General features: G+C 41.6%; 1 protein-coding gene across 1 annotated transcript in view; it reads right to left on the bottom strand.

The window, feature by feature from the left end:
- The window catches only part of LOC142256934 (phospholipase A2 inhibitor and Ly6/PLAUR domain-containing protein-like), a 56,486-nt gene extending 52,990 nt beyond the window's left edge, over positions 1-3,496 (bottom strand). The window contains exon 1 of the mRNA XM_075328935.1: positions 2,948-3,496. Coding sequence (XP_075185050.1) covers positions 2,948-2,990 — 43 coding nt within the window. The 5' untranslated portion in view covers positions 2,991-3,496. The remainder of the gene's footprint in view (positions 1-2,947) is intronic.
- Between the last annotated feature and the right edge of the window lie 23,033 nt (positions 3,497-26,529).

The raw sequence follows: 26,529 nt of genomic DNA, 5'->3' as shown, positions 1-26,529 counted from the left end.
TTATCTATCTATATATCTATCTATCTATCTATCTATCTATCTATCTATCTATCTATCTATCTATCTATCTATCTATCTATCTATCTATCTATCTATCTATCCCTCTATCTATCTATCTATCTATCTATCTATCTATCTATCTATCTATCTATCTATCCATCCATCCATCCATATGGTGACCTCTTTGAAGCAGTCATGGTGAGATCCATCTGTCATCGCTTTTATGATTGACATCCATACATCATGTCATGCTCATCCCCAGCTCTACAGATATATTCTCTCTTAATGGGCACCACAGCAGATTATATTTCGGGCCCTTACTAATACGTATCTATATATACACCCAACCACAACCTGCGTGCTGGCACCCCCTCAAAATCTGCCCCAATAAGGTTTGTCCACCACTGAGCTCCATCATGTAAAGCTGCCAAGAATAAAAATACTTCCCAGATACAAAAAGGTCCCATCATCTCCCGGGGTATGTCCCAGGTCTGTATGTGCAGATGTAGCAGAGCTGAATTTGAAACATCACGATGCGGGATTTTACATAGGGCGGCAGAAAGCTGACCTTGATGTAGCAGAGCTGAGGTTTTTATATCAGGCAGAGTTGACTTTGTAACCTGACATGGTGATATCACTTAATGGTCCTCAACAAATGGATTCCAGTCTTAACAATTACTTGAATATGTAACAAAATTCCGCAAAAATGAACATGAAATTCAACATTCCGAGTCAATATTCCATATGCGCAATTTGGGCAGTTTTTCACCATTTTTTTTGTTTTCTCATTCATTTTCTTTTTTGCCCCTTTTTTTAAAGTATTCCATTTTTTTTGCAGCCACAGGGGGCAGAGTTCAGGGTTTCCAGATGTTTTACAGCTGCGTCATCATTTGCAAAATTTTACACGTTCCCTTTCCTCTGGACCGATTAAATATTTTGGACACGGTTTGTAACATTTTAGCCCAACAAGTGACTTTTTTTTGCACTAAAAAGTCATAAAATCGAGTGAAAAGGAAAAAAATACCCTTTTTTTTTTTTTCGTTACCCATGTAAATTTGGCTAAAAAAAAAGAGTCAGCAATAAAACAAAACAAAAAAAGTGACTAAAAAAACCCCAAAAATGTTATTTTTTTCAGATTTTAATCAAACTTCACATGTAAAGTGCCATGGAATAAATAGCAGAATACTACTACTACTACTACTACTACTACTACTACTACTACTAATATAATAGTAATAATAATAATTATAACAATAAAAACATCTTTATGATTATTATGATTTATAATGATGGTTATGATTTATGATTATGATTATTATTATAAATAATAAGAAATAATTATGCTAATAAATAATAAATAATGTTTCAAATAAATAATGATAATAATAAATAGTGTTACTAAATAATAATAATAATAATAATAATTATACTAATTATACTAATAAATAATAACAATTATTCAATTATTCTTAATTTGTATGTATTAGTAACATTATTATTATTATTATTATTATTATTATTATTAGTAGTAGTAGTAGTAGTAGTAGTAGTAGTAGTAGTGGTAGTGGTAGTGGTAGTGGTAGTAGTGGTAGTAGTATAGTAGTAGTAGTATTCAATAATGATATTAATACTACTTGGAAATAAAAAAATATATAAATTATAAATAATAATATCAATAATAATAACAATAATGTTAATAATGTTACTAATTAATAATAAAGAATGATACTAATAAACTATAATTAAAGTTATTTCTATTTTTGTTTATTATTATTATTATTATTATTATTATTATTATTATTATTATTATCATTATTATTATTATTATTATTATTATAAATATTATCATTATTACTATTCAATAATGAAACTAATAAGAATGCTAAGTAAAAAAATATAGATTATAAATAATAATAATAATAATAATAATAATAATAATAATAATAATAAATAATAAAGAATGATACTAAAAAAAGAATTAGTTATTTATATTTGTGTTTGTTATTATATTATTATTATTATTATTATTACTATTCAATAATTATACTAATTAGAATGGTAAATAAAAAATATAGATTATAAATAATAATAATAATAATAACAACACTTCTTCCAAATAGAGATGTAGCAGAGCTGAGCCTGTTACATATTATGTTTGTGGTCTTAGATAGGAGGGGAGGGAAACTGCATGATCTTAGATCTATAGATGCAGATGCATTGGGTTTGTTTGATGTAGCAGAGCTGAGTTTTTTTTAGAAATTCAAAAATTACTAATTTTTTTTTCATTTTACATACTGTAATATTAGATAAAAAACACACCCAACATACTCAGCTCTGCTACGTCTTGATAAAATTTGACAGTTATTGGTTGATTATGTAAACTTTTAAAAAAATAAATGAGTTTATTGACAGTTAGAACAGTTATTAGTTCAGTATTTAAATAAAAAATAAATAAATAAATAAATTAGTTCATTGACAGTTAGAACAGTTATTAGTTCAATATTTAAATAAAAATAAATAAATAAAAAACAAATAAGTTACCTTGACAGAACAGTTATTAGTTCAATATTTAAATAAAAATAAATAAATAAAAAACAAATAAGTTACCTTGACAGAACAGTTATTAGTTCAATGTTTAAATAAAAATAAATAAATAAGATCATTGACAGTTAGAACAGTTATTAGTTCAATGTTTAAATAAAAATAAATAAATAAGATCATTGACAGAACAGTTATTAGTTCAATATTTAAATTTAAAAAAGCACCAAATAAATAAGATCATTGACAGAACAGTTTTGGTTCAATATTTAAATTTAAAAATATAAACAAATAAATAAGTTACATATTTGTCTTTCTTTCCTGATTTTACCCAATCCTTAAAGGACTGATTAAAATGTAGCTGAAGTCGACTAATAATAAGAAATCCCATCAAGGTACGCCTCATTACCTGCCGTTAGTAAAGCAGAACAGACTGCGAGGATGAAGATCATGGTGCTCCCTTCCCTCCGAGATGAGGGTGATGCCAAGTGTCGAGAGTAACTCAACGAATAAAGGAATTTTAGGACGAGTTCACAGAACTTTAAGACAAAGTTTCCATGTGTTTCTTTCTTGTTACACCTTTGTTTCCCCAACAGAACAGCTCCTTAAACCACAATATGGCTCTTTTCTTCTTAAATCCCCCCTAGCGAGAGTCGTAGATGCTCTTCATCTACTGGATCCAACTGGCGAAATCTCACGTTCTTGATAATAATCCAGGTAGGTTGAGGTTAGGGAGTTACATGACATGAGGTTTTGGTAAGCAGAGTCTTCTCTTTGAACCCTTAAAATGACCCTTTAAAGTTCAAGGTCATTGGATCAGGCGGAGTGGACGACAGCTGATGAAGTGGATGACATTTAAGTCCTCCGAGCAAGTGCACAGTGAGCAAAGAGGAAGGACGAAGACTTCAAAAGGAGCAGAGGACGGTGCTTCTGCGTAGGAGATAATCACAGTACTTCTGGTCCCTGCTTTAGGAAACATACACACCCCTTGTCTGACAGGAGAGGGTTACGTGTGCCAAAAAAATGCACGTCTGGGCAGGCTAAAGCGGTGTAGCATTAACTAAGCATTTAACAGTGACTAATCACTCCACAGGCTGAAGTTCAACTATATAGGAAGTAAAAGGGACAGAGAACAGTAAATAGTTCTTTTTATTGATACATTGTATCATTTGTGGTTCAGACTCGGACTGGCCGACAGGGGAGAAGGTGAATCCCTGGGTGGGCCCTTGAGAAGAAGTGCTAGTAATTTAAAGTGACTCATCATTATAGAGGCTGAAGTTAAACTATATAGAAAGTATAAGGAAAAGAGAGGAGTAAATATTTATTTTTATTGATCTATTGTATAATATTGTAGTTCAAACTCGGACTGGCCAACAGGGCAGAAGGAGAATCCCCGGGTGGGCCCCTGAGAAAAAAGTGCTAATAATTAAAAGGGACTAATCCCTCTAGAGGCTGAAGTTCAACTATATAGAAAGTATATAAGGGAAAGAGAGGAGTAAATATTTATGTTTATCGATCCATTGTATAATATTGTAGTTCAAACTCGGACTGGCCAACAGGGCAGAAGGAGAATCCCCGGGTGGGCCCCTGAGAAAAAAGTGCTAATAATTAAAAGGGACTAATCCCTCTAGAGGCTGAAGTTCAACTATATAGAAAGTATATAAGGGAAAGAGAGGAGTAAATATTTATGTTTATTGATCCATTGCATAATATTGTAGTTCAGACTTGGACTGGCCAACAGGGCAGAAGGAGAATCCTCGGGTGGGCCCCTGAGAAAAAGTACTAATAATTAAAAGGGACTAATCCCTCAAGAGGCTAAAATTCAATTATAAAGGAAGTAAAATAGACAGAGCAGTAGATATTTATTTTTATTGATACATTGTATCATTTGTGGTTCAGACTCGGAATGGCCAACAGGGCAGAAGGAGAATGCCCCGGTGGGCCCCTGAGAAAAAGTGCTAATAATTAATCACTCTACAGGCTGAAATTCAACTATTTAGGAAGTAGAAAGGGCAGAGAGCAAAATATTTATTTTTATTGATACATTGTATTATATTGTGGTTTAGACGCGGACTGGCCAACAGGGTAGCTGGAGAATCCCCGGGTGGGCCCTTGAGGAAAAAGTGCTATTAATTAAAAGGGACTAATCACTCTAGAGGCTGAAATTCAACTATATAGGAAGTATATAAGGGAAAGAGAGAAATAAATATTTATTTTTATAGATACATTGTATAATATTGTAGTTCAGACTTGGACTGGCCAACAGGGGAGAAGGTGAATCCCCGGGTGGGCCCTGAGAAGAAGTACTAATAATTATAATATAATTATAATAATTAAAAATGACTATCACAGATGGCTTCTATTGTTAAGAGACATGTGACAGGTTTGAGTCCAGATTCTCTCTTTACCCTTTGATACTCTTGAGATTAAAAGAATGTTCCTTTCTTTTGGTGCATCAAGGGTTAATGTCTGTTTTCCTTGCCAGCAGCTTCTGATTTCTCCTCTCCTCAGCTGCATCCAGTTTGTAACCACGCCCTTGTATATAATGTCACATTTTGCAGTAGAGGGCGCCGGTTATTCTGAATCCATTCTGAAGCTAGGCCTGGAGGTGGAAGGAACTGCTATAGCCCTTGTTGTTGGAAGTGGTGTAGGCTGCAGTCCTGGCATCTGACTGCAGACATTAAGTTATCCTTTTGTGGATTTCCCTGTCTGTCTTACTTTCCTTCTGTGTTGATTATTGCAATGGTAGGACTAGTGTTTCTCACCAGCCACCTCACTAGTCAGGGCTAGTGAGGGATTAGGTATCTGTCTCAACGACAGATTAAAACACCCTGTATCTCCCTGTATAGGGATGTTAGGGAGCTCAGGAAACAGCTTGAGGGGAGTCCAGGAGGTGTCCCCTCACCCTTCTCCCTAGAAGCAAGGCCCACCATTCTTATTGTGCCCCCCTTGTTTGTTCTGTGTTTCGCCGCACACTGGACATCCTGTAGTCAGTGCATGACAGACTTATCACTCTAGAGGCTAAAGTTCTACTATATAGGAAGTATACGGGAAAGAGAGGAGTGAATATTTATTTCTATCGATACATTGTATTATATTGGGAATCAGACTCAGACTTGCCAACAGGACAGCAGGAGAATCCCCGGGTGGGCCCTGAAAAAAAGTGCTAATAAATAAAAGTGACTAATCACTCTAGAGGCTGAAGTTCAGCTATATAGGAAGTAAAAGGGACAGAGAGGAATAAATATCACATGTAATAACTTAAGTGGTCTCGCTATCAAAGGCACTGATAACACAAGAAATTATCAGTGAAAGTACATATTCTGCTTTACTTTATATACAAAACTCACAGCATAATGTTGTTCTGCCTCCAGTGATACTCCGACAAGATCATAAAAAAGATACATTGGATATATGTGCGGCATAAAACACCTGCGCTCACTTATAGAACCCTCCACTTTATGTTCTTTATATTCTCGTGACTAACTTTTATGATAAAAATCCCAAACAAATGCTTCACATTTTTTTAACCTTCATAAAAATGTATTGGATATGTCCAACATTGTACAAATTCAAGAGAAAAGTATTCTAAGCTTCATTTGAAAAACTAAGTGAATACAATACATATTACATAGTGATTGTGTGCTGAATCTGAGTTAAATGCTGTATTATACTCCAGAGCTGCAGTCACTATTCTGCTGGTGCAGTCACTGTGTACATACATTACATTACTGCTCCTGAGTTACCTCCTGTATTATACTCCAGAGCTGCACTCACTATTCTGCTGGTGCAGTCACTGTGTACATACATTACATTACTGATCCTGAGTTACCTCCTGTATTATACTCCAGAGCTGTATTCACTATTCTGCTGGTGCAAGTATTGTGTACACACATAACATTTCAGTTGCAAAAAAGTATAGTGAAAGAACAAATTCACCTCTGTTTCATTTTTTAAATTCAGTAAAACAGAGCAATTTAAACACTAGACGCAGCATCAGGCTCTAATGTCACTAATTGGCGTTTCACTAATTCAAAACTAGTAAAACTGGTTTGCAAGGAACAAAAAGGCTCCATACAGCGGCTTAAGGTGACGCAGTGTGGTCTGTACAACCTCCAATTTCTATATAGCTAATAATGAGTGTACACTACGATGCACGAGTGCTCATTACTCGAGTCGAGCAGGTTGGACGCTCTGACGGGCTCAACTCACGTAACGAGTAACATGGAAGTCAATTATCAGGCCACATAGAACCAGGCATAAACAGAGCATTTCCGAAGGAGAGAGGGTGGGGTTTTGAGTTTCTTTTATAAGCAGCTTCCAAAAACTTTTATTTTACCCCCTTCGTGAGAGCCAATCGGAGACTGCAAGTTGCTCTCACTGGTGTGCATGCTCCCATCATTCAGTGAAGAGAGCCGGGGCTTTGTGTCGGATGTTTCACGATTAACACATCTAAGCACCACAAGTAACTAAGCGCCCTAATGCTCGACCAAGTATCAAGGAGTGAAGAGCTGAGGAGGTGGGGTTAATCCCAAAAGCACAATAAAATATAATACACTCTATGATCTCTTACACTATATATTCAGAAACAATGCCCAACTAACCAATTTTATCTGATGCCATCTGCATCAGTAAAGCTGCAGTGTGGTTTTACATCATTTCACTGGCGGTTTGTATCAGAGCCCTAGTCTCCTGCATTCTTAACAAAAGAGCTTGCAGTAACCAAACATTGCAGAGGTGAGTTATATTTTTGCCTCTTGGTGACAAATCAGTGATGTGAAACTGCAAATTCTTTCCTGCTGATGCATATGGCAGATGATTATCATTTGCCATAAACATCAGCATTTGAAATTTCACATCACCGAGCTGCCAGCAGCAGGCAGCAAACAAAGCTTAGCTCTGGCACTGTTTAGCTGGGGAAGAGTGTCATAAAGTGGAAACCATCAGCGCAAAGATGTAAAACCACACAGCCAGCTATATGTATGTAGATGTTAGAAGACAACTGTGGTTAATCCCAAAAACACAATGGAATATAATACACTCTATGCTCTGTTACACTGTATACTCTCTAACAATATCCAGGCTGCCATCTGCATCTGTAAAGCTGCAGTGTGGTTTTACATCATTACTCTGCTGGTTTCTATCAGAACCCAAGTCTTCTGCATTCCTCCACAAAAATGCTTCTAGTAACCAACTAGTTCATAGCTAAATTATGTTTTTGCCTCTTGCTTACAGATCAGTGATGTGATATTGAAAATTCTGTTCTGCTGATACATATAGCAGATGATTATCTTTTGCCTTAAGCATCAACATTTGAAGTTTCACATCACTGAGCTGTCAGCAGCAGTCAACAAATGCATCTGAGGTCTGAACTGTTTAGCTGGGGAGGAGTGTCAGAAAGTAGAAACCAGCAGAGCAAAGAGGTAAAACCACACAGTCAGTTATACTTATGTAGATTGTGAGGATGTGAGTAATACTTATGTAGATGTCAAAAGATAATATTAGTCAGGCAGTGAACTATAAAGGAGCAGAGGTGCAAGGAAAAATAGAGTGAATTCTAAACTTAAATTAACGCAAAAAGGTGGGGCTATTCAGCAGAACAAAGGAGAGGGAGGGTGGGGTCTGCAGAACTGAGGAGAAGCAGGGTGCTGCAAACATGTAGTTTTAGCAGTAGAAAAAAAATAATTAAGAAAGAAACTATGTAGAGAATATCTGATAATCCAAAAATTAGAGAGGTGAAGGGGAAAAAAGCAGCCCCTAACCCCCATCCTATGTGTTACAATATATTAATTAATTAATTAATTAAAAAATAAATAAATAAGATTTAAGTTCCACCAAATTGTAGATCTCTGGGATTTATTCTACTATTTGCAAAAAGTGGATTTCTGATGGAAACTTATTGAAAAACATTGAAATATGAGTTATGATAAATTACAAATTATGCTTTATGTGCACAAGTAAAAACATTGCAGACACCAAATACGGAGATATTCTGCCTCCAGTGATATTGAGACAAGTCTATGAAAGAAGAAAAATTGTATGTTTGGTATCACATAAAACACCTCCTGTAATGTTCAGCACCGCGACACTCGCCCTTTATATTCTACAGAGTCTCATCACCCCGAGAATCTAACTTTTATGATAAAAATCTGAACAACATGATCTAAATGTTCCTATTTCTCAGAAGGATTTCTAGGAAAGCGATCAGAAATTTGAATAATTATGTGAATATGTTTCATGATAGATTCTTATCCTTATTGTAAGTTATGGTATATTACAAATTATGCTCCAGAGCTGCACTCGCTATTCTGCTGGTGCAGTCACTGTATACATACATTACATGACTGATCCTGAGTTACCTCTTGTATTATACTCCAGAGCTGCACTCACTATTCTGCTTGTGCAGTCACTGTGTACATTACATTACTGATCCTGAGTCACATCCTGTATTATACTCCAGAGCTGCACTCACTATTCTGCTGGTGCAGTCACTGTGTACATACATTACATTTCTGATCCTGAGTTACCTCCTGTATTATACTCCAGAGCTGCACTCACTATTCTGCTAGTGCAGTCACTGAGTACATAGATTACTTATCCTGTATTATACTCCAGAGCTGCACTCACTATTCTGCTGGTGCAGTCACTGTGTACATATATTACTTATCCTGTATTATACTCCAGAGCTGCACTTAATATTCTGCTGGTGCAGTCACTGTGTACATACATTACATTACTGATCCTGAGTTACCTCCTATATTATACTCCAGAGCTGCACTCACAATTCTGCTGGTGAAGTCACTGTGTACATATATTACTTATCCTATATTATACTCTAGAGCTGCACTTAATATTCTGCTGGTGCAGTCACTGTGTACATACATTACATTACTGATCCTGAGTTACCTCCTATATTATACTCCAGAGCTGCACTCACAATTCTGCTGGTGAAGTCACTGTGTACATATATTACTTATCCTGTATTATACTCCAGAGCTGCACTTAATATTCTGCTGGTGCAGTCACTGTGTACATACATTACATTACTGATCCTGAGTTACCTCCTGTATTATACCCCAGAGCTGCACTCACTATTCTGCTGGTGCAGTCACTGTGTACATACATTACTGATCCTGAGTTACCTCCTGTATTATACTCCAGAGCTGCACTCACAATTCTGCTGGTGCAGTCACTGTGTACATACATTACTGATCCTGAGTTACCTCCTGTATTATACTCCAGAGCTGCACTCACAATTCTGCTGGAGCAGTCACTGTGTACATACATTACATTACTGATCCTGAGTTACCTCCTGTATTATACTCCAGAGCTGCACTCACTATTCTGCTGGAGCAGTCACTGTGTACATACATTACATTACTGATCCTCAGGGCAGATTTCTCTCTGCAGTGTCTGTAAAATACAGGAAAGCAAAAATATTTACATATTAGAGAAAACCTCAGACTTCTTCTGTCACTAATGGTCTTTTCTTCCATTCAGAACCAGTAGAACTGGTTTTTGGGGAACATAAGGGCTCCATGCAATGGTTCAAGGTGGAATATCTTGGTCTGTGCAACCTCTTATTTGGTTATAGACAGAGTAATGTAGCCGAATCCTCCTGCAGAGCCTTGGGAGTATTTGGGGTCTGGGCCTTCTGGTACCTTCTATCTCAAGAGGCGCAGAAGTGAATCTGCAAGGAATGGGTCGGAATGTTGATGATTGAAGACAATGCGAAGGCTCCAGACTAATGATAGGATTTCCTCACATTTACAATCAATGATTGTTAAACAACTGCTCAAGTCTAAACACTGACATAAAAAGACAATGAAAAAGAACACTAAACATAATAACAATGGAGAAGACTCCAATACAGCCTACATATCCTATCTATAGAATTATCAAGATAAAGGGGAAAAATGCAAAAACTCCTAATGGACATTTGTATCCTTTGTTCTTTAATGAATCTTTTCACAAAACACATTAAGAAAAACTAATTACAGCACAATTTGTGTGTATATATGTCCAGGAAAACGTATAATCTGCATTCTGGACATATAAAAGATTACATAATTACTATATAATTACTGATTATTAATTACATAATTATGATATAACTACTATAATACTGCCCCCTATATACAAGAGTATAACTACTATAATACTGCCCCCTATGTACAAGAATATAACTACTATAATACTGCCCCCTATATACAAGGATATAACTACTATAATACTGCCCTCTATGTATAAGAATATAACTACTATAATACTGCCCCTATGTACAAGAATATAACTACTATAATACTGCCCCTATGTACAAGAATATAACTACTATAATACTGCCCCTATGTACAAGAATATAACTACTATAATACTGCCCCTATGTACAAGAATATAAGTACTATAATACTGCCCCTATATACAAGAATATAACTACTATAATACTGCCCCTATGTCCAAGAAAATAACTACTATAATACTGCCCCTATGTACAAGAATATAACTACTATAATACTGCCCCTATGTACAAGAATATAACTACTATAATACTTCCCCTATGTACAAGAATATAACTACTATAATACTGCCCCTATGTACAAGAATATAACTACTATAATACTGCCCCTATATACAAGAATATAACTACTATAATACTACTCCCTATGTACAAGAATATCACTACTATAATGCTGCTCCCTATGTACAAGCATATAACTACTATAATACTGCCCCCTATGTACAAGAAAATAACTACTATAATACTGCCCCTATGTAAAGGAATATAACTACTATAATACTGCTCCTATATACAAGAATATAACTACTATAATACTGCCCCTATGTACCGGAATATACCTACTATAATACTGCCTCTATGTACAAGAATATAACTGCTATAATACTGCCCCCTATGTACAAGAATATAACAACTATAATACTGCCCCTATGTACAAGAATATAACTACTATATTACTGCCCGCTATGTACAAGAATATAACTACTATAATACTGCTCCTATGTACAAGAATATAACTAATATAATACTGCCCCCTATGTACAAGAATATAACTACTATAATACTGCTCCTATGTACAAGAATATAACTACTATAATACTGCTCCTATGTATAAGAATATAACTACTATAATACTGCCCCTATGTACAAGAATATAACTACTATAATACTGCTTCTATGTACAAGAATATAACTACTATAATACTGCCTCTATGTACAAGAATATAACTACTATAATACTGCCCGCTATGTACAAGAATATAACTACTATAATACTGCTCCTATGTACAAGAATATAACTACTATAATACTGCCCCCTATGTACAAGAATATAACTACTATAATACTGCTCCTATGTACAAGAATATAACTACTATAATACTGCTCCTATGTACAAGAATATAACTACTATAATACTGCCCCTATGTACAAGAATATAACTACTATAATACTGCTTCTATGTACAAGAATATAACTACTATAATACTGCCTCTATGTACAAGAATATAACTACTATAATACTGCCCCTATGTACAAGAATATAACTACTATAATACTGCCCCCTATATACAAGGATATAACTACTATAATACTGCCCTCTATGTATAAGAATATAACTACTATAATACTGCCCCCTATGTACAAGAATATAACTACTATAATTCTGCCCCCTATATACAAGGATATAACTACTATAATACTGCCCTCTATGTATAAGAATATAACTACTATAATACTGCCCCTATGTACAAAAATATAACTACTATAATACTGCCCCTATGTACAAGAATATAACTACTATAATACTGCCCCCTATGTACAAGAATATAACTACTATAATACTGGTCCTATGTACAAAAATATAACTACTATAATACTGCTCCTATGTATAAGAATATAACTACTATAATACTGCCCCTATGTACAAGAATATAACTACTATAATACTGCTTCTATGTACAAGAATATAACTACTATAATACTGCCTCTATGTACAAGAATATAACTACTATAATACTGCTCCTATGTACAAGAATATAACTACTATAATACTGCCCCTATGTACAAGAATATAACTACTATAATACTGCCCCCTATATACAAGGATATAACTACTATAATACTGCCCTCTATGTATAAGAATATAACTACTATAATACTGCCCCCTATGTACAAGAATATAACTACTATAATTCTGCCCCCTATATACAAGGATATAACTACTATAATACTGCCCTCTATGTATAAGAATATAACTACTATAATACTGCCCCCTATATACAAGGATATAACTACTATAATACTGCCCTCTATGTATAAGAATATAACTACTATAATACTGCCTCTATGTACAAGAATATAACTACTATAATACTGCCCGCTATGTACAAGAATATAACTACTATAATACTGCTCCTATGTACAAGAATATAACTACTATAATACTGCCCCCTATGTACAAGAATATAACTACTATAATACTGCTCCTATGTACAAGAATATAACTACTATAATACTGCTCCTATGTATAAGAATATAACTACTATAATACTGCCCCTATGTACAAGAATATAACTACTATAATACTGCTTCTATGTACAAGAATATAACTACTATAATACTGCCTCTATGTACAAGAATATAACTACTATAATACTGCCCCTATGTACAAGAATATAACTACTATAATACTGCCCCCTATATACAAGGATATAACTACTATAATACTGCCCTCTATGTATAAGAATATAACTACTATAATACTGCCCCCTATGTACAAGAATATAACTACTATAATTCTGCCCCCTATATACAAGGATATAACTACTATAATACTGCCCTCTATGTATAAGAATATAACTACTATAATACTGCCCCTATGTACAAAAATATAACTACTATAATACTGCCCCTATGTACAAGAATATAACTACTATAATACTGCCCCCTATGTACAAGAATATAACTACTATAATACTGGTCCTATGTACAAAAATATAACTACTATAATACTGCTCCTATGTATAAGAATATAACTACTATAATACTGCCCCTATGTACAAGAATATAACTACTATAATACTGCTTCTATGTACAAGAATATAACTACTATAATACTGCCTCTATGTACAAGAATATAACTACTATAATACTGCTCCTATGTACAAGAATATAACTACTATAATACTGCCCCTATGTACAAGAATATAACTACTATAATACTGCCCCCTATATACAAGGATATAACTACTATAATACTGCCCTCTATGTATAAGAATATAACTACTATAATACTGCCCCCTATGTACAAGAATATAACTACTATAATTCTGCCCCCTATATACAAGGATATAACTACTATAATACTGCCCTCTATGTATAAGAATATAACTACTATAATACTGCCCCCTATATACAAGGATATAACTACTATAATACTGCCCTCTATGTATAAGAATATAACTACTATAATACTGCCCCTATGTACAAGAATATAACTACTATAATACTGCCCCTATGTACAAGAATATAACTACTATAATACTGCCCCTATGTACAAGAATATAACTACTATAATACTGCCCCTATGTACAAGAATATAACTACTATAATACTTCCCCTATGTACAAGAATATAACTACTATAATACTGCCCCTATGTACAAGAATATAACTACTATAATACTGCCCCTATGTACAAGAATATAACTACTATAATACTACTCCCTATGTACAAGAATATCACTACTATAATGCTGCTCCCTATGTACAAGAATATAACTACTATAATACTGCCCCCTATGTACAAGAATATAACTACTATAATACTGCCCCCTATGTACAAAAATATAACTACTATAATACTGCCCCTATGTACAGGAATATAACTACTATAATACTGCTCCTATATACAAGAATATAACTACTATAATACTGCCCCTATGTACCGGAATATACCTACTATAATACTGCCTCTATGTACAAGAATATAACTGCTATAATACTGCCCCCTATGTACAAGAATATAACTACTATAATACTGCCCCTATGTACAAGAATACAACTACTATAATACTGCCCGCTATATACAAGAATATAACTACTACAATACTGCTCCTATGTACAAGAATATAACTACTATAATACTGGCCCCTATGTACAAGAATATAACTACTATAATACTGCTCCTATGTACAAGAATATAACTACTATAATACTGCTCCTATGTATAAGAATATAACTACTATAATACTGCCCCTATGTACAAGAATATAACTACTATAATACTGCTTCTATGTACAAGAATATAACTACTATAATACTGCCTCTATGTACAAGAATATAACTACTATAATACTGCTCCTATGTACAAGAATATAACTACTATAATACTGCTCCTATGTACAAGAATATAACTACTATAATACTGCCCCCTATGTACAAGAATATAACTACTATAATACTGCCCCCTATGTACAAGAATATAACTACTATAATACTGCCCTTTATGCACAAGAATATAACTACTATAATACTGCTCCTATGTACAAGAATATAACTACTATAACACTGCCCCCTATGTACAAGAATATTACTACTATAAAAATAAAAGACCCTATATATATATATATATATATATATATATATATATATATATATATATATGATAAGATTTTTAAAGAGGATCATACAGCAGAATAAAAGTGAGGGATGAAATTAAACTTTTTAATTATACTGCCACCTAGTGTTTAATTATTGGATATACAGTTCAGAGTCGTTACTTTGTAGTTACTGATGCTGTATAGCGCTATTATTTTGCACAGCACTGTGCTCTGTATAACTCTGGAGAGACACACATCTGATGCCAGGTCTTATCCTATAGAATGTATGTAATTATAGCTCAGTATTGTGGGTATATATATATATTGTGGTTCACATTGTTGATACAATTTGGTGGAAATCTTCTCATCATTCATCATTGCATAATTCACTGTAAAAGGTTTCCACAAAGCAACTGGATATTGTATTTATCTCCCTAAAAACAGGAAGGGAGAAATTTGGCTCAAAGGATCCCATTATTTAAAATTCCATTTAGACCCACGTGTCCGGAGTGAGGCTTGTGATAAAAATACATATATCTGCAATAATAAGAGAGCAAGATACAATACAGAACCTATGTCCCTGAAAATCTCTTTACAGTGTCTTGCAAAAGTATTCACCCCCTTGTCTTTTTACCTATTTTGTTATAGTACTACCTGATTTTTGCAATCCGATCCGTGTGTGATGCATCAGCACTAAATAGTCTAAGTTGGGGAAGGGAAGTGAGAAATATTTAGGCAAAAATTACATTTATGAGATAAAATAAATAAATATTGCCATGTGCATATGTATACACCTCTTTTGCTGTGAAGCCCCTAAAATTGCTGGTGCAGGCAATTACCTTCATAAGTTACTTGTGTAGTAAAATTAAGTCCACTTGTGTGCAATCTAAGTGTCCCTGAGTCTGTCAGTATATACACACCTTTTTTTGAATGGCCACAGAGGCTGCAACACCATTAGAAAGAGGCTCCACTAACCAAACAACACCATGAAGACCAAGGAGATCTCCAAATAACACCATGAAGACCAAGGAGATCTCCAAACAGCACCATGAAGACCAAGGAGCTCTCCAAATAACACCATGAAGACCAAGGAGCTCTCCAAATAACACCATGAAGACCAAGGAGCTCTCCAAATAACACCATGAAGACCAAGGAGATCTCAAAATAACACAATGAAGACCAAGGAGATCTCCAAATAACACCATAAAGACCAAGGATATCTCCCATAAAAAACGCTAAAGACCAAGGGGATCTCCAAGAACACCATGAAGGCCAAGGAGATCTCCAAACACCATGAAGATCAAATAGGTTTCCAAACAACACAATAAAGACCAAGGAGGTCTCGAAACAACACCAGAAAGACCAAGGAAATCTCCTATAAACACTTGATCACCAAAGAACATCATGAAGGCCAAGGAGATCTCCAAACACCATCAAGATCAAGTAGGTCTCCAAACAACAACATGAAGACAAAAGAGGTCTCCAAACAACATGACAAAGACCAAGGAAATCTCCTATAAATACTCTGAAGACAAAGGAGATCTCCAGTTAACACCAGAAAGACCAAGGAAAATCTGCTATAAACACTCTCAAGACCAAGGGGATCTCCAAAGAACATCATGAAGGCCAAGGAGATCTCCAAACACCATGAAGATCAAGTAGGTCTCCAAACAACACCATGAAGACAAAAGAGGTCTCCAAACAACACGACAAAGACCAAGGAAATCTCCTATAAATACTCTGAAGACAAAGGAGATCTCCAATTAACACCAGAAAGACCAAGGAAAATCTGCTATAAACACTCTCAAGACCAAGAGGATCTCCAAAGAACATCATGAAGGCCAAGGAGATCTCCAAACACCATCAAGATCAAGTAGGTCTCCAAACAACACCATGAAGACAAAAGAGGTCTCCAAACAACACGACAAAGACCAAGGAAATCTCCTATAAATATTCTGAAGACAAAGGAGATCTCCAATTAACACCAGAAAGACCAAGGAAAATCTGCTATAAACACTCTCAAGACCAAGGGGATCTCCAAAGAACATCATGAAGGCCAAGGAGATCTCAAAACACCATGAAGATCAAATAGGTCTCCAAACAACACCATGAAGACCAAGGAGATCTCAACAGAACACCATGAAGACCAAGGAGATCTACAAACACCATGAAGATCAAGTAGGTCTACAAGCAACACCATGAAGACCAAGCAGATCTCCAAACAACACTATTAAGACCAAGGATTGGGTGGGGACTGCAGGAAGGATGGATGGGGGCAAAGCCAGGGTAGGGACTGTAGGAAGGATGGATGGGGGCAGATCCAGGGTGGGGACGGTAGGAAGGATAGATGGGGGCATATCCAGGGTGAGGACTGTAGGAAGGATGGATGGGGGCACATCCAGGGAGGAGACTGAAGGAAGGATGGATGGGGGCACATCCAAGGTGGAGACTGTAGGGAGGATGGATGGGGGCACATCCAGGGTGGGGACTGTAGGAAGGATGGATGAGAACTTATCCAGGGTGGGGACTGTAGGAAGGATGGATGGGGCACATCCAGGGTGGGGAGTGTAGGAAGGATGGATGGAGCACATCCAGGGTGGAGAGTGTAGAAAGGATGGATGAGGGCACATCCAGGGTGGGGAATGTAGGAAGGATAGACGGGGGCACATCCAGGGTGGGGAGTGTAGGAAGGATGGATGGGGCACATCCAGGGTGGAGACTGTAGGAAGGAAGAATGGGGCACATCCAGGGTGGGGAGTGTAGGAAGGATGGATGAGGACATATCCAGGGTGGGGACTGTAGGAAGGATGGATGGGGCACATCCAGTGTGGGGAGTGTAGGAAGGATGGATGGAGCACATCCAGGGTGGAGAGTGTAGGAAGGATGGATGAGGGCACATCCAGGGTGGGTAATGTAGGAAGGATGGATGGGGCACATCCTGGGTGGGGAGTGTAGGAAGGATGGATGGGGCACATCCAGGGTGGGGAATGTAGGAAGGATGGATGAGGACATATCCAGGGTGGGGACTGTAGGAAATATGGATGGGGCATATCCAGGGTGGGGAATGTAGGAAGGATGGACGGGGGCACATCCAGGGTGGGGAGTGTAGGAAGGATGGATGAGGACATATCCAGGGTGGGGACTGTGGGAAGGATAGGGCACATCCAGGGTGGGGAGTGTAGGAAGGATGGATGGAGGTATATCCAGGTTGGGGACTGTAAGAAGGATGGATGGGGGCACATCCAGGGTGGGGACTGTAAAAAGGATGGATGGGGGCACATCCAGGGTGGGGACTGTAGGAAGGATTTATGGGGGCACATCCAGGGTGGAGACTGTAGGAAGGATGGATGGGGGCATATCCAGGGTGGGGACTGTAGGAAAGATGGATGGGGCACATCCAGGGTGGGGACTGTAGGAAGGATGGATAGGGATACATCCAGGGTGGGGGCTGTAGGAAAGATGGATGGAGGCACATCCAGGGTGGGGACTGTGGGAAGGATGGATGGTGGTGCATCCAGGGTGGGGAATATAGGTTTGGCGCCCTGGACTAGCCAGGTTGTCACAGGTACTGCAACACACAGCCCCACCCCGAGACAGGCACATCAGCCAGACACAAAATCCTTGTTGCCTCCCTCCAGGGGCTGATGTCCACACTAGGTGGGGTGGAGCCAGGTGGTTGGCCCCACCCACCGAGGAGTTCACAGTCCTGGAGGAGGGGGAAGGAAGTCAGTTGAGTTGAGAGGAGAGAACAGTTAGGAGAGTGTGAGGAGTGAAGTGGAAGTGGAGGAGCGAACTGACCATGTCCGGGTGTGTGGTCCGGGCACTTAGAGCAAGGTTGGCAGACGGTGGTGGCCGTCTGCAGGAGAGGCAGATCAACGCGGAACCGTAGGACCGGGGACAGGCGGTGGCCCGCCGGTACCGAACCGGGGAGCGAAGTGAAGCCAGCACACTCAGGCAGGGCCTGCGGACCCCGACCAGGCTTGGACTAGCCATTAAAGGGTCAAATCCATCAGTGACCAGAACCCCAGGGGTTTCCTAACAGCCAAGACCCGATTGAAGCAACTGTCCGACCAGCAAAAGGAAATACAGCTACCGCCACAGCTAGAGTTCCAAGGGCCAGAGCCTGCGGGCAAAAGGGCTCCTCCGGCACATATATATGCTGGGGAGCGGGTTACCGGTGGGAATCCATCGGGACCGAACATACACAAAGGTGCAGGGAGAGGCAGCCATCACTAACCGTCCGGGAGAGACTACAGCAGCCGGCTGCAGGACCCGTCCATCCAGCCGTTTGGTTTACCAGAGACTTTGCGTACCTTTGTGGCTGAGTGAGTACAACCGTGCCATCCGGCACCGCGCTGCGCAGTCGAGGCGACCCTGCACCCATCCAACCCTGCCTCCCCGTCATCTCACCGGGCCCCGGGACCACCAACCCCTACCCACGGAGGGGGAAAACAACATCCCAGCTGCTCCCTGCCATCGCTCCCGGGTTCCCGTCACTAGCAGCTGTGGTGCCCAACCTCACCACAACCCGTGGGTGGCGTCACGGACCAAATCCCCAAACCAAACTACCCCCTTTCACTCACGGGCGAGGAGCGCCGCTCGAGTCCCCGGATCCGGCCCACCGCTCGAGTCCCCGAGCCGCCACCGCAGCAGTGCCGGACCCGAGCATCAGCGAGCGGAGCGGCGTCCTTCCCCGCCCGCGACAACTTGGCGTCACGAACAGGATCTTACCATTCTGCCGGCTGGTAGAAGTGCGCCTTGTGCCCCGCCAGCGGTGTCCGGCCGAATAATTTCAGAATCCGCCATCTTGGGCTCGAAGATTTCCCGCTCGAGCGTCTTCTCGAGCAGTGGAGGCACGCAAGCCGAAGCCCCGCCCCTGAAGAGGAGGTGCTGAGAAAAGACCAATGGGGGACGGATGGCGTCCAGCCGCATGTAAACCGAGGCCATAAAAGCAGGGACGCCAGGACTCTGCCGCCATTTGGTTCCTGGAAGATACCGCTGCCAGCATGCACCGTCCGTCTGGTAGCCTCACAGTCCCCGAGCCCGCACCCGGCACCGCAGCATGGGTGGAGGTCCGGCCGTTCAACTGAGCAGCCGTCTGCAGGTGCAAGTGCAGCTCCTCTTGGAGGAGTGGGAGGCCGACATGGCGGATGTGGTGGCGGCCATACGGAGACGCGAGGTGGAGGAAGTCTTGGAGGAGCGGGTAAGCGAGCCACGCCCCTGTGTTCCTACAGGATCGGTCGTCGCGGCTGAGGGGCCCGGTCTGTGCCCGCTCACCCTGCTGCCTCCCCCACTACCCGTGTTGGCTGCTGCCGCCCCGCCACTAGGCCCGCTAACCCCACAACCGGTAGCGGAACCCTGCCTGTCCGCCCGAGCGGACCAGCCTGCAGACGAGGTCCGCAGACGACCAGCACCGCTTCCGTGGAAGCTCCTGAGGGCAGCGTCGGTCTGCGAAGACACACCGGTGGTATCGGAAGTGACCACACCCAGTACCGTTCGGGCTCCGGTGATCCGTTCCGTCAAGGAGGAGGTGGAGACTCAGCAGGTGAGGACCCCTGTACCCTTATCCCCTGCTTCGGCTGAGGCTGCGCCGGGTCGCCGCTGTGAGGCAGCACCCCAGGCCATGACATCGCGGGACCTTCCACAGTGAACGCCAGTAGTGGGCAGTGTGAGGGAGATCCTGCGGTGCCCGACCCGCACGCAGGGGCAGACAGACGCCCCTTACTGGGACAGGGAGTCGAGCCAGCTGGGCCGGGAAATTGTGGAGAGGGAGAAGCGGAAGGCTGAGCTGATAGCCCGTAAGATTCAAGAGAAGGAGAACCTCCGCCGAGCCACCTTCCGGGTACGGGGCCCGATATACGAGGGTCAGGTGCAAAGATTTGACCCCCGCCAGGGTTATGGATTTATTTTTGAGCCGGGCCTGGAAGCCGAGGTGTTTCTGGCCCGCCGGGATGTCAATGCCCACCTGCCAGAGGGGCACTTGGGCCGTAACTTGCTCCCAGGCGATCTGGTGACGTATATGCAGCATTGTGGAGAGAGGGGCTGGTTTGCCCTTGATGCCAAGCTGAGAGGAGGCCAGGAGGCCCAAGAACCGGCCCAGTCCCCTCCTCCAGCCTGCGGTGTGGACTTGAAGTAAGGCAGCGGTCCCTCCGTTGCACCGTTGTCCCCGTTGGGACCATCAGTACCGTTACAAGTGAATGATTGATAAGACTAATGAAACCAAAGTTTAACCTGATTGGCACCGTGATTGACCCGGCCGTTGCCGGCAAGTAGTCCCTGTAGGGACCCTTTGCTACCGTTGCATGAGGAACTCTTCATGGACATGCCTGAGAACTTGCAGGGTACCCACGAACTTGTGGGATTGTAAATATATTGGGGCATGTTTCCGTTGCCGCCTCCGGACAGGCTGATTTGGAGGATGGGCCTGGAGGAAAGTGATGGCCCAGGCCCGCCACTACCCGCAACCGGTGGCGATCCTCCGGGGGTCAGGGGTTCCCCCATGGACGTGGGGTCCTCTGAAATGACAGCCGGGTGCGAGGCACCATACCCGTTCCCGCTCGGGCAGCCTGCATCTGGACTGGGGTCAAGGAGTGCTGCCCACTTCTTAGGGGCAGCATCAGGGCTAGGTTACTTGGGTGGGAGAGCGGAAGCCGTCCGTCCGTGGTTATAAAAAATGTAAATATCTGTGTTTTGCCACGTTCAAGTGACCTGCCTCCCATATGGGAAGATTTAAAACTGAATAAACTGTTGATGTTTGTTTTATATTTTTACAGTTAAAAAGAAAAAATAAAACCGGTGATGGACGGGCAGCCCGCGGACAGTCTTCATTTAACGAAGGGGGAATGTGGCGCCCTGGACTAGCCAGGTCGTCACAGGTACTGCAACACACACCCCCACCCCGAGACAGGCACATCAGCCAGACACAAAATCCTTGTTGCCTCCCTCCAGGGGCTGATGTCCACACTAGGTGGGGTGGAGCCAGGTGGTTGGCCCCACCCACCGAGGAGTTCACAGTCCTGGAGGAGGGGGAAGGAAGTCAGTTGAGTTGAGAGGAGAGAACAGTTAGGAGAGTGTGAGGAGTCAAGTGGAAGTGGAGGAGCGAACTGACCATGTCCGGGTGTGTGGCCCGGGCACTTAGAGCAAGGTTGGCAGACAGTGGTGGCCGTCTGCAGGAGAGGCAGATCAACGCGGAACCGTAGGACCGGGGACGGGCGGTGGCCCGCTGGTACCGAACCGGGGAGCGAAGTGAAGCCAGCACACTCAGGCAGGGCCTGCGGACCCTGACCAGGCTTGGAGTCACCATTAGAGGTCAAATCCGTCAGTGACCGGAACCCCAGGGGTTTCCTAACAGCCAAGACTCGATTGAAGGCATCTGTCCGACCAGCAAAAGGAAATACAGCTACCGCCACAGCTAGAGTTCCAAGGGCAAGAGCCTGCGGGCAAAAGGGCTCCTCCGGCACATATATACTCTGGGGAGCGGGTTACCGGTGGGAATCCATCGGGACCGAACATACACAAAGGTGCAGGGAGAAGCAGCCATCACTAACCGTCCGGGAGAGACTACAGCAGCCGGCTGCGGGACCCGTTCATCCAGCCGTTTGGTTTACCAGAGACTTTGCGTACCTTTGTGGCTGAGTGAGTACAACCGTGCCATCCGGCACCGCGCTGCGCAGTTGAGGCGACCCTGCACCCATCCAACCCTGCCTCCCCATTATCTCATCGGGCCCCGGGACCACCAACCCCTACCCACGGAGGGGGAAAACAACATCCCAGCTGCTCCCTGCCATCGCTCCCGGGATCCCCGTCACCAGCAGCGGTGGTGCCCAACCTCACCACAACCCGTGGGTGGCGTCACGGACCAAATCCCCAAACCAAACTACCCCCTTTCACTCACGGGCAAGGAGCGCTGCTCGAGTCCCCGGATCCGGCCCACCGCTCGAGCCACCGAGCCGCCACCGCAGCAGCGCCGGACCCGAGCGTTAGCGAGCGCAGCGCAGCGGCATCCTTCCCCGCTCGCGACATAGGAAGGATGGATGGGGGCACATCCAGGGTGGGGGCTGTAGGAAGGATGGATGGATGCGCATCCAGGTTGGGGACTGTAGGAAGTATAGATGGAGGCACATCCAGGGTGGGGACTGTAGGAAGGATAGATGTGGGCACATGCAGGGTGGGGACTGTAGGAAGGATAGATGTGGGCACATGCAGGGTGGGGACTGTAGGAAGGATGGATGGGGCACATCCAGGGTGGGGACTGTAGGAAGGATGGATGGGGCACATCCAGGGTGGGGACTGTAGGAAGGAAGAATGGGGCACATCCAGGGTGGGGACTGTAGGAAGGATAGATGTGGGCACATGCAGGGTGGGGACTGTAGGAAGGATAGATGTGGGCACATGCAGGGTGGGGACTGTAGGAAGGATGGATGGGGCACATCCAGGGTGGGGACTGTAGGAAGGAAGAATGGGGCACATCCAGGGTGGGGACTGTAGGAAGGATAGATGGAGGCACATCCAGGGTGGGGACTGTAGGAAGGATAGATGGAGGCACATCCAGGGTGGGGACTGTAGGAAGGATAGATGTGGGCACATGCAGGGTGGGGACTGTAGGAAGGATGGATGGGGCACATCCAGGGTGGGGACTGTAGGAAGGAAGAATGGAGCACATCCAGGGTGGGGACCGTAGGAAGGATGGATGGGGGCACATCCAGGGTGAGAACTGTAGGAAGGATGGATGGGGGCACATCCAGGGTGGGGACTGTAGGACGGAAGGATGAAGTCACATCCGGGGGGGGGACTGTAGGAAGGATGGACTGGGGCACATCCAGGGTGTGGACTGTAGGAAGGATGCATGGGGGCACATCCAGGGTGCGGAGTGTAGGAAGGATAGATGTGGACTCATCCAGGGTGGGGACTGTAGGAAGGATGGATGGGGCACATCCGAGGTGGGGGCTATAGAAGTCCATGGCTATCTACTGTATCTATCTATATATCTATCCCTCTATCTATCTATCTATCTATCTATCCCTCTATCTATCTATCTATCTATCCCTCTATCTATATATCTATCCCTCTATCTATCTATCTATCTATCTATATATCTATCTATCTATCTGTCTACCTATCATCTATCTATTTTTTTGTCCTTGACAAAGTACTGCATTAAGCCAGCTGAACTGTTGCACCCTTTGGGAAAAGCAGACTCACTTATTTTGACCTTTAATCCATGGAGTTTGCTTTTTATATCCTTGTAGAAATATTTGGCAAACTTCCCGAGAGCATTTTTTTAACCACTGAAGACTGTACTGCCTTACTTCCTTGTTCTATCCCTCCATCCATTTATCTATCTATCTATCTATCTATCTATCTATCTATCTATCTATCTATCTATCTATCTATCTATCTATCCCTCTATCTATCTATCTATCTATCCCTCTATCTATCTATCCCTCTATCTATCTATCTATCCCTCTATCTATCTATCCCTCTATCTATCCCTCTATCTATCTATCCCTCTATCTATCTATCCCTCTATCTATCTATCTATCTATCTATCTATCTATCTATCTATCTATCTATCTATCTATCCCTCTATCTATCTATCTATCTATCTATCTATCTATCTATCTATCTATCTATCTATCTATCTATCTATCTATCTATCTATCTATCTATCTAATCTATCTATCTATCTATCTATCTATCTATCCCTCTACCTATCTATCTATCTATCTATCTATCTATCTATCTATCTATCCCTCTATCTATCCCTCTATCTATCTATCCCTCTATCTATCTATCTATCCCTCTATCTATCTATCTATCTATCTATCTATCTATCCATCGCATATATAAGCATTTTTACACCTATAGGTAGAGAGCATATAAAAAATGCAGGTGATTGATACATGCACAGACACATATAGCAATATACATACACAGTACAGACCAAAAGTTTGGACACACCTTCCCATTCAAAGAGTTTTCTTTATTTTCATGACTCTAAAAATTGTAGATTCACATTGAAGGCATCAAAACTATGAATTACCACATGTGGAATGAAATACTTAAAAAAGTGTGAAACAACGGAAAATATGTCTTATATTCTAGGTTCTTCTAAGTAGCCACCTTTTGCTTTGATTACTGCTTTGCACACTTTTGGCATTCTCTGATGAGCTTCAAGAGGTAGTCACCGGAAATGGTTTTCCAACAGTCTTGAAGGAGTTCCCAGAGATGCTTAGCACTTGTTGGCCCTTTTGCCTTCACTCTGCGGTCCAGCTCACCCCAAACCATCTCGATTGGGTTGAGGTCTGGTGACTGTGGAGGCCAGGTCATCTGGTGTTGCACCCCATCACTCTCCTTCTTAGTCAAATAGCCCTTACACAGCCTGGAGGAGTGTTTAGGGTCATTGTCCTGTTGAAAAATAAATGATGGTCCAACTAAACGCAAACCGGATGGAATAGCACGCCGCTGCAAGATGCTGTGGTAGCCATGCTGGTTCTGTATGCCTTCAATTCTGAATAAATCCCCAACAGTGTCACCAGCAAAGCCCCTCCACACCATCACACCTCCTCCTCCATGCTTCACGGTGGGTACCAGGCATGTAGAGTCCTTCCGTTCACCTCTTCTACAAAGACACGGCGGTTGGATCCAAAGATCTCAAATTTGGACTCATCAGACCAAAGCACATATTTCCACTGGTCTAATGCCATTCCTTGTGTTCTTTAGCCCAAACAAGTCTCTTCTGCTTGTTGCCTGTCCTTAGCAGGGGTTTCCTAGCAGCTATTTTACCTTGAAGGCTGCTGCACAAAGTCTCCTCTTAACAGTTGTTCTCGAGATGTGTCTGCTGCTAGAACTCTGTGTGGCATTGACTTGGTCTCTAATCTGAGCTGCTGTTAACCTGCGATTTCTGAGGCTGGTGACTCGGATAAACTTATCCTCCGCAGCAGAAATGACTCTTGGTCTTCCTTTCCTGGGGCAGTCCTCATGTGAGCCAGTTTCTTTGTAGCGTTTGATGGTTTTTGCCACTGCACTTGGGGACACTTTCAAAGTTTTCCCAATTTTTCGGACTGACTGACCTTCATTTCTTAAAGTAATGATGGCCACTCGTTTTTCTTTACTTAGCTGCGTTTTTCTTGCCATAATACAAATTCTAACAGTCTATTCAGTAGGACTATCAGCCGTGTATCCACCAGACTTCTGCACAACACAACTGATGGTCCCAACCCCATTTATAAGCCAAGAAATCCCACTTATTAAACCTAGGGACACCTGTGAAGTGAGAACCATTTCCGGTGACTACCTCTTGAGGCTCATCAAGGGAATGCCAAGAGTGTGCAAAGCAGTAATCACAGCAAAAGGTGGCTACTTTGAAGAACCT

Source organism: Anomaloglossus baeobatrachus, chromosome 11 (assembly GCF_048569485.1).
Source record: "Anomaloglossus baeobatrachus isolate aAnoBae1 chromosome 11, aAnoBae1.hap1, whole genome shotgun sequence".
Classification (NCBI taxonomy): domain Eukaryota; kingdom Metazoa; phylum Chordata; class Amphibia; order Anura; family Aromobatidae; genus Anomaloglossus; species Anomaloglossus baeobatrachus.
Note: the sequence above shows the minus strand (reverse complement) of the source record. Positions and strands in the feature narration are given on the sequence as shown.